The sequence below is a fragment of the Zeus faber genome (genome assembly GCF_960531495.2).
Source record: "Zeus faber genome assembly, chromosome: 9".
In the NCBI taxonomy this organism is placed as follows: Eukaryota; Metazoa; Chordata; class Actinopteri; order Zeiformes; family Zeidae; genus Zeus; species Zeus faber.
The window spans coordinates 17,679,829-17,689,846 of NC_137197.1; the positions used below are offsets into that span (position 1 = coordinate 17,679,829).

General features: G+C 43.8%; 1 protein-coding gene across 1 annotated transcript; it reads right to left on the reverse strand.

Moving 5' to 3' along the window:
• Positions 1 to 692: 692 nt before the first annotated feature.
• Positions 693 to 9,972, reverse strand: relb (v-rel avian reticuloendotheliosis viral oncogene homolog B). The gene is made up of 11 exons (XM_080007500.1): positions 9,777 to 9,972; positions 8,824 to 8,844; positions 8,558 to 8,721; positions 6,615 to 6,950; positions 5,706 to 5,872; positions 3,323 to 3,414; positions 2,987 to 3,118; positions 2,690 to 2,794; positions 2,340 to 2,555; positions 2,181 to 2,252; positions 693 to 2,066 (listed from the first exon to the last, which is right to left on the reverse strand). Exons 1-11 carry the CDS (start codon positions 9,808 to 9,810, stop codon positions 1,630 to 1,632), a joined length of 1,776 nt encoding a protein of 591 aa, XP_079863626.1. The 5' UTR covers positions 9,811 to 9,972; the 3' UTR covers positions 693 to 1,629.
• Positions 9,973 to 10,018: the final 46 nt, after the last annotated feature.

The following is a 10,018-nucleotide window of genomic DNA, read 5'->3' on the forward strand; positions in this document are numbered from 1 at the left end:
TGGAACACCTTGCCTCAAAGGTTGGCGGCGTGCCAGGCACACACCGGATTTTACCTTCCTATTCCCAAACTGGCTGAGTAGAAGAATCAGAAGAAGACTTTTTAAAAATCTAAGACTTGATTCTACATGTCCTCAAAGACAAAACCATTCCCTTCCGTCCTCTTCAGACACATTAATTTACTTCGTTTATTAGGTTTGAAAATACTTTTTTTTGTGTGTGTGTGTTGTTGGTGTATTTTTGTGTAAAAAATGTCTAATAATTGTAACGTTTTCGGTTCCCAAGTCTTTATCAATTACAATAAATGGGGGACGAGGGAATTATTTTGTAGAAGCGCGTCGTTCTGAACCTCTCGGAGGAGTTTTCCGTTTCATATTGTCCTTTCATCGTACGACTCAGCAGAGACAAATGCAAAACATAAGAGAAATACGACACCTTCGTTTTGAGACGCCACAACCGAGAATTTGAGAAAGATTACGTCGAGAATAAAGCCGCCGCCACGGTGTGGAATCACAATAAATAAGGACGCGTTTTTCCTGGGAACATTACTCGTTTTCCATATTTACCAAACGACAAAGTCACATAAGAATGAGATCAAGATACAGATATGGGTTTTGTTTTAGGTCTTTTTTTTTTTTTTTTTTCGCCCAGACAAAATGTAAATAAATTTCACAATTTCCAGTGAATGCGAGGTTTTCCCGGATGACCTCAAACAAATGCAGGAAGTCAAAAACAAGAAACATTGAACTCCGTGGTTAGAACAAGTTAAAAAGGAACCGTTTCTTCTCTGGAGCAGAATATTTGCAACGCCACCTTCGCTCCGGTTGCTCATCTTTCCTGCCCCACCTTCCGCTTTTATCAAACCAAAAGAAAAAAAATCCAGGCGACTGATATTTATTTCTCTTTAAAATTGCAAAGACATAATTCACAGCGCTAAAACGAGTGAGCGCCTCAAAACACTGACGCTGATATTTACAGAACAAACTCGATTAAAGAGGAATGTGTGAGGAGTGAGTTGCTGTCGTACGTATTCTGTGTAATTGGACCACATTTAAGAGGAGAATACGAACAGTTGTGTCTGTGATATTGACGTGATGAAGTATATTTAAGGTATTATTATTAATTATCAAACAGTTTTTGCATCCCTTCATCATTGAATGTGAGTGATTGTGGAAACTCCTGTCCTTTTACCAAAGTAAATTTGAACATTCAGCACAAAATACATGTCACAATAATATCCTAAGACTCAGATAAAACAACGACTTACTAAGATCAGGAAAGAAAAATAACCTTCCGAGACTCTTCTCGGGTTTCGTAAAACGTCACCGTTCTCAGGTTTTGTGTCCGTGGCTCGTCTGCCAGCTGGGGCGACGGTGTGTGAACCTCCGAGGCTCTCGGGCCCTTTTTGTCCAATTCCAGCAGCGCGACGGGACCACGCAGGTCAGGGCGGACGTTCACAGGGCGGTCGGCGGCCGTTGAAGGATGAACAGATGGGATGAGTGAGAGGGTGTGTGTGTGTGCGTGCATGCACGCACACACACACACACACACACACACACACACACACATACATACACACACACACCGCGGCTTTTTATAAAAACTTGCTTCGTCGAGAGTCGGCCACGCCCTCAGAGGTCGTCTTCGGTCTTCACCTGGACCTTGAGGGACGGACTCTCCTCCGCCTGGGAGGTGTGGCTCTCGTTGACCATGTGGTTAAAGTGCAAGTCGTTGTACTGCGAGAAGTCCTGGCTGTAAGTCCCGAGGGCCGGATTGAAGTTCACGTCCACGCCGGCGAAGGAGCCGCCCTCGGGCGCCTGCTCGAAGCTCGGCAGCGACGAGCTGAGCGCCGGGTCGGACAGCATCTCCCGAAACGACGGCATCTCCAGCAGCTGGTTGAAGATGGAGAGGTCGTCGTTGGCGTCGTAGCTTTGGGTCGACGGGTTCGTCTCCTGGTGGTTGTTGTAACTCAAGTCTCCGGGTGGGGGGAGGGGCTCCATCGCGGTTTCGGCAGCGAGGAACTGGCAGGGCTGAGGGGACGAAGTCTCCATCACGAACGGACTATGGGCTGTATGGGGTAAAGAGACAGATTAGACACCCCCGTCAGCTTGACGCACAGTTTAGAGCAGAGGAAATCAAGGAAAGAATTTTTACTAAGGAGAGTGAAAGGTCGATGTCCGACCTGATTCGCACGGTCTCTCCGTGATGCTGATGTCCGTCTTTATCTTCCTCTTCCTCTTCACCTCGTACGGATCTGAAACGGAATCGACACAAGCGTCACCCTCCGTCCGGCATTGCACGTCAATAAAGAGGAGGATCTCCGTTGAGTGAGCGGGCTGACCTGGGTTGTGTGGCAGGTAGGTGAAGGTGACGGGCTCGCTGTCCATGCGGTCGGAGATGCGGCGCAGGAGGATCTCCACCTCCGTCTCCTCCGTGATGTCCTGCTCCTGGTACGACGGGGTCTTGAACACAATGGCGATCTGCCTGTGCACGTCCGTCTGGGCAAACTCCCCCTTGGCCTCCCACAGCCCGTGGCGGAAGATGATCTCGATGTCGTCTGCAAAAACCAGAGCGGGGGGAAACCCCCGTACCCCCAAGCGGATCAAGATCACGTTTTGATCCGGTTTTATATTTTGGGGCAGCGGACTTGAGCCGCACTTTACTTTACCGCCGACTCAAACGTTCGCTCACCTTTCTGTACTTTGTCACACAGCATGTAGATCTCCGTCTTTCCAGTGCACGGGCCTTTGTGGAGGTTCAGACAGCTGATCTTCAGCTGGGACGTGGTGGTGGCCTCTGCAGAAAACACATCACATCAGAAACACAAATGGATTAGTATGATATTTGTTTTTCAGGAAGGAAATACATTTGCGTAGCATTGGTGCATCACAACCGTGCTCAACATGCTGGCGTGTGTGTGTGTGTGTATGTGTGTGTGTGTGTGTGTGTGTGTGTGTGGGTGTGTCTCTCTGTTCAACGTGTCCTTACTTTTGTCGTAGATGGGGTTAGACACCACTGGGTTCAGGGAGTCCTTTCTGCCGTCCTCCCACTCTAGCTCACACTGAAAACACAGACGCACTACGTTCATGTCCATATCTTCAATGCTCTTTGACTCGCCGGCTGAGGGACAACAGGAAACTACAATTAATACATTTCATACACACACACACACACACACACACACACACACACACACACACACACACACACACACGCACACACACACATATATAAAGAAACAATAGTCAAGCTCCAATATGGTGTGCGTGCGTGTGTGTGTGTGTGTGTGTGTGCATGCGTGCTCTGTTCCAGGACCCATCTTACTTCTAAAGGGGTCGATATTTTGGCTTCTCCTCTTCTGTAGTGAGGCGTCCATCTCTTTCCTTCTCACACACTGGATGCCGAGGTTGGCAAAGCTAGGAAGGGGGGCACAGACACCTAGTAACTCAACGGAACCTTCCTGGACACGTGGCATGAAGAAACCGCAAGAAATAATTATCTTTAGAGTTTAAAAAAGGAGAATAGCGCTGGACAGTTTTAACCTGATGAAAGGAAATGGAGTGGCGGCAGTTGGAACTGCCTGAGGCCCCTGAGAAAAGCAGAAGCCGCATATGCTGCACATATGCACATATTTTGATTTCCTCCACCATCTCACACCCTCTCTCTGAGATATTGGGTTACAGGGGAAGACAAGCTGCGACCCGTCAGACCCTCACTTCACTCCAGTAGACATCACATCATGTTCTTCCTCTTTTGCACCTGGGCCTTCCCCCCAGTTTTCATCGCATACGGTTTCTCGGTCTCATCCGGTTCATATTTAATATTATGCGAGGGTTTTTTTTGTCCATAACCAAATCTTTACTGTTCAGCGTTTATATTTAAGTAAATGTTTCTGGTTTATTGTTGGGTTTGTCTTATTGTTAACTGTTTTATCGCATATGGAAAATGTATCCATCTTCTAGTTTAGTGTTCAGTGTTCAGGTACATTGCCAATTTTTCCTCCATTATCTTTCAGGTCATTTTTATTGTTTTTGTCACTTTGAGGCTTATATTTATAGTTTATCAACAGGTTTATTCTATACTGCAATATTTTGTTTACTGTTCATTGTGAGGTTTGTTGTATATTTTCAGTTTGTCCTTCCCCGAATTTTGAGGTTTACTATGTATTCCCTTTTATTTTCTCTATTGTTGTTCTATTTCCTTGCCTCTGAAGATGAATAATGTTCCTATCCATCCATCCATCCATATATACACATATATACATCTTCCAAGGCTTTACATTGTTGTTATCTTTTGCACCCTTGGGTAGCTGACCGAAATGCTGAATACATCTGCCTCTAACCTAACCTCTTTGGACTACAACTGAAAAACATATATTTTCTAAATAGTTTTGGATAAAAAGCCTCCCGTAAAATAATAATAATAAAAAATATTATTATTATTATAATTATTATAATTATTATAATTATTATTGTTGTTATTATTATTATTATTATTATTATTATTATTGTTATTATTATTATTATTATTATTATTATTATTAATAATAATAATAATAATAATAATAATAATAATAATAATAATAATAAATAAAGCTTCAGACAGCAACACGCGGGGTCCTGGGTTGTTGTCCCTTCGTTAAAGTTCATTGGACAAGTGTGCTTTGACTCTCTGTTGCGGTGGGTTGTGTGACTGCAGAAGCTCATTTGTTCCAGCCTGGTTATGTGTAATTCTATGATCAGGCGTTGTTTGTGGCTGTGGGTGGGTTTCCTACACCATCTGAAGTAGGACTGAATGATTATGGCTGAAATGATAACCACGATTTTTTTTAAGTCAATATTGTCATCACGATTATTTATCACAATTATTCATCCATTTTGGGGAACAGAATTATTCTATGGAACTTTGTAAACTGGTTTAACTGGCTTCAATTTGAGAGGCTATATTATGAAATTACATTTTTGTTGTAATTGTAACAAATCTGATGTTGTTGGTTATTGTCCTTATTGCGAGGTTTCTTGTGGGGTTGTGTTTTTAATGCTGTTTTTGAGTGGGGTGCTGAGTATGTCACAATGTGCTATAAATCATTGTTATGGACGTTATGTGTACCAAATTTGTAGGAGGATTCATGGGGAAAGGGTAGGAGAAGTCCAAATGGAGGAAAACGCATGACAACTAGTGTAAGAAAAGTGTTTCTAAAAACACAAAAAGAAAGAAAATATTTCAAAACACATACACAATAAATACATGTTCCTTATATTATGTAATTGCTTATAGTTACTGTTACCAGTAACTATCACTCAGGAAGATTGTATACATTTATATCCCTGGAATGTCTATAAATTCTGACAGTGACATTATTGGGTTTTTATTTTGTAGAACTTACTGTGGTGCATGTCAGTTCTCCTCGGAGTAGTGTCCAAGTGTATACATTTATGATGTTTAATACGCTGTGCTTTGTTTAATCCAATTGTCTTCCAGTATAACTTTAACTTAATTTTCTTCAAACATAAAGGTTTATAGCAATAAAATAATACCTGTCACTTTGTAACTTTGTGTGGTTAAGAGCTTGTATCTTATAGTCCTTTAATTAAAGTCCTATCGCTGGACTTGGACTGCACCCCTAATAATAATAATAATAATAATAATAATAATAATAATAATGTGATGGGAATTGAGGCATTTTCAAAAGACAAACAGCGCCTACCTGTGCCGCCTGTTGCTGTGTGGGTTGAAAGAAACCACGCAGATTCCAGAACCTTCAGGACAGTCTTTACCCACAAGGCAGTGCGGGTGAGGCCGGTACGGAATGTCTTTGGTCACCAAGGAAACCGTTAATGTCACTTTCTTCATGCGTTCGATGGGCCCTTGAATCTTAAAGAAAGCAACAGAGAAAAAATATATATATAAATCAGTATACTGTATCATTTAATTCCTTTCAAACAAATACAAAATGAACACATACTTAAAAATCACAATCATGACTTCTCCCTTGTTTAGATAGAAGGATAGAAATTGCAATTAAGCACCGGGTCTCAACATCTCTAGATGTTGAAATAATATTCTACTTGGTCTTGGGGGTATGGACGTGATTCCACCTGCTTAGCTCACTCTGAGACAACGTTTGAAAGCGAGAGAGAAGGAAAGAAAAAACAAAAAGAAAGAAACAAGTGTGTGGTTTGTGAATGTGTGGTGAGCTGCTGCGTTGGGTTGAGTTGAGGCATTGGGGAACAGACCAGATTTGGCATGGATTTTTTTAGGGACTTTCTGCATCGGTTACAAATACATTGAAGTGTGAAGACCCAATCTCTATCTAGCATCTCTATCCACCCACAGACATCACTAACGGCAGAGAACTGGACTAAACTCCAACCAGGGGGAATCACCCGTATACGAGAGCCCCAAAACACACAAGTTCATCACCTACACACACACACACACACACACACACACACAGCACGAGAAGAGAAGGCGTCTAAAAAGGGGTTTGGATTCCCCGTCCAGGGTCCCAATAAATGATTGACACAATCGAAAGGGATCAACATGATGCATTCAATTGTGGCGCCGGGGCCCCGTGTGCTGGTTCCTCCAGGGCGGGGGCAGCCGGGGGCCTCACCTCCACGGTCGGCTGGGTCTTGGTGGTGGTGGTGCTGGACGTTCCCAGGATGCTGCCGGCCGAGCGCCCCTCGCACTCGTAGCGGAACCTCATCCCCCTCTCCTTGGGCTCCTCCACCACCACCAGCTTGGGCTTCTCCAGGATCCGCTCCAGGAGATCGGCATCGGTCGGGGCTCGAGGGGACGGGCCCACGCGGCTCTTGGAGGTCACGTGGCATGGGGGGACCACGCGGCCACGCGGCGGGGTCAGGTGAGGGGCTCCTCCTCGACAGGGATGAGCGGACGCCATTTCCCTGGAACACGACTGCAGCGAGGACACCGGGAAGGAGGCGGGAATCTGCGTAAGAAAAAAAAAAAAAAAAAGTCAGACACAAACTCTTGTTTTAAGGTACAAAGTGTGACCTTGCGGGTGCCGAGGGTGCGACGGAAGAAATAGGCTTGACACAGGAGCTGCTTTCTTTCTGCCCACCACCATGACAGACTCCTTCTGAATTTGACGTTACACGACAGACTACCACCTTTTTCCGTTTGACACCCAGACGCAACAGTTAAACAGTGATTTCTCAAACTCTCTCTCTCTCTCTCTCTCTCTCTCTCTCTCTCTCTCTCTCTCTCTCTCTCTCTCTCTCTCTCTCTCTCTCTCTCTCTCTCTCTCGCCCTAACTTTCCTCCTCTTCTTCTCACTTTCAGTGCAATGGGACCCCGTATGGAATCACAACATTGAGCAAATCGTACCATCACATTGCTTAACACAAAACTCTACTGTACCTCCGATCCACGGCTTCCTTAAAAGAGGATAAGTGTTTCGGTCATTGATTTGAGGAGGGAAAAAAAAAAAAAAAAAAAAAAAAAAAAAGCAGAGTTTACTACATCACCGAGAGCCAAAACAAAAGAGCGCTGCGGGTGTGATGGAGTGCTCAATCTCACGTTTCAAGGCAGAACCGAGGTGTGGTGAGAGGAGCTCTATGCGTACATGTGTGTGTGTTGTTGGCATACCTGATTGTTTAAGGAACAGCTGGGCAACAAAACCTAAAGGGTTGAGATAAAGAACAGGAAACAGGAAGTAAACTCGTAACGCGGATCGGCCAATAGGATCGAGGAATGTGACCTTTCACCCGCACTGGAGGCGGGGGTTTGGCCAACCGACGGGGATGACGGCAAAACCGAAAGTAGGGCTCGGATTACAGTGTGTGTAGTCGTGCAGTCACGCCTCTGCCCTTTGTTTGTGCCAAAACCAAAACAAGTCGCGTCTCCAGAGTTTCACCGGCAAATCGAAACACAAGGGTCAATTTAATGAGGGCGTCCATAATCAATGACGAACAAAGAAGCTATTTTACATGACAGCGCCAACATTTGCCTGAAGAAAAGTTAGTTTTTTGTTGGTCTCCCCAACCCCCGTGCTCTACTCCGATTACACCGTCTAATCTCCCGGGTTTCTCGACACCACGTGGTTTACAGTAAGAGCCTGGCCTGGTGACGGTCCCAGCCATCCATTACAACACCACACAGACCTGACATCGCTGAGGTAACAGGACGCAACACGAGCGCTGGCCTTCCACAGCAGCCTCCATCACCACCGTGCACACAAATACCTTTTAGAATGAAAGGTAAGAACTCAGTAACTCAGCAACGGAGTTGTTGTGGTGAACGCTTCCCCTCTCATTGCAGTTCCTCATCGGGAAGCTCTTATTTCTCGCATTAAAGTGGAAACAACACAAGCGACACATTGTCCATTGTTATTTTGAGTAAAGACTCACCTCGCCAATAGGTGTATATCCTCCATATCCTAAAATACATACGACTAACTTGTATGGACAAATTGTCATAAAAAGACATCTTAGGCGTAAAAGTTGTATTTACACCGTAGACCACACGAAACTTGGACGATCATTTTTATCAGAGCACTGCGATATTGTCAATTTAAATCACCAAATGTCATCCTTACCTTGGGAGCCGTGCACCGGGGCACCAGCACTGGCTTGGAGGAGTAGGAGTCAGGCCCAAGCATCCTGTGGTTCTGGGGCTCACAGAGCAGATCTGCTGGGGGTGGAGGAGGAGCGGGCAGCTGGAGCCGCTCCCTGTCCTCCGTTATCACTTCTTGGATGATGTCTGGAGAGGAATATGTGTTTGTAACAGTATATAACAGGCCGGGATTCAAGCTGGGAGGAAATGGGAATATTGTTTTACATCACTTAAAGCAGGTGAACTCACCCAGATCTGTGAACTCGACAGCTGTGGGAGGAGAAGGTATTAGAGAGAAAAATGAATCGGACAGATTTGTTCGTAGATTGATGGTGATTTACAACTGTAATTTCATCAAAAAACAATGCAATTATTAACACAATGTTCATACAGTATTAAAATAAAAACAATAATAATCATTATAATAATAGTAATAATAAAGAGACAAATATATATGCTGACTTTTCAGCTGTTACACTTTGAATGGGAACTGTTGATACAAAGGGTTATAGTGCAATAACACTGGTGTTAGTTACACTGCACATACAGTAGTAAGACAGTTAGCACAAAGTAATGCATACTACATTATCATCTTTTTATTTATAAAGGTTTTACCTTTATACCATAACAGTATTTTATCCTGTGCATAGTATATTATTTGTATATTTTTACGTCTCAAATATCAGAATTTTCTGTTTTGTATTTTTGGCTATTTGTATATATCTAACATATAATTATATGTATTTTTTTTGACTGTTAAGGTTTTTTTATGCTTATGGTCTGTACTGGAGCGCACAAAACCTCACCAGAAGAAATTCCTCATACAAGTAAAGGTGGTGAAAATAAAAACCATTCCGATTCCGATTATTGTATGTATATTAGTATATTGAATGTATATTAGTATATTAGTATAAGGTCTGTTTCCTCCTTTTTAGGACTTAAGTTTCGCTGAAAACTATTATCATACGGAACGACTACCGCACAACGCACGACTTGTGACAGTAGAAAACCAGCAGACCCGGCAGATGAACGAACAACACTAATAAGAGTAAAACAAGGAAATAAAGTCTTTCTGTGCTTTTATTTCCACGCCGTCGGGATCTTAAACCGTGTGATTGTGTCATTATTTAGACGAACGCGACGGATGGTTTGCTGTTGACTCATCGCGGGGTTGTGGGTGTTGGCTCTCCGGCTGCTCCTACCTGGAGATCCGCTGAAAACATCCATGCTTCTCATCGCACTTCATTCGGACGAAACACCAACTTTTTCTAAAAAAAAAAAAAAAAAAAAAAAAAAAGCCCCGTCTCTCTCTTTCTTTCTTTCTTTCTTTCTTTCTTTCTTTCTTTCTTTCTTCTTCCCCCTTACCGTGGTCGGCCTCCGGGGAGCGCGTCCCTCACTGGTCGCAGTCGCCGCCGGGAGACGGAGTAGCTGCGGCGGAGAGTCA

What these genes read in the sequence shown, in the direction of transcription:
- relb (XM_080007500.1), bottom strand. Translation starts at nt 9,810, where the DNA reads ATGAGAAGCATGGATGTTTTCAGCGGATCTCCAG. An exon ending in TGTTTTCAGCGGATCTCCAG is followed by an intron (nt 8,845 to 9,776) that starts GTAGGAGCAGCC and finishes CTCCTCCCACAG; the next exon opens with CTGTCGAGTTCACAGATCTG. An exon ending in AGACCCAGCCGACCGTGGAG is followed by an intron (nt 5,873 to 6,614) that starts GTGAGGCCCCCG and finishes GCTTTCTTTAAG; the next exon opens with ATTCAAGGGCCCATCGAACG.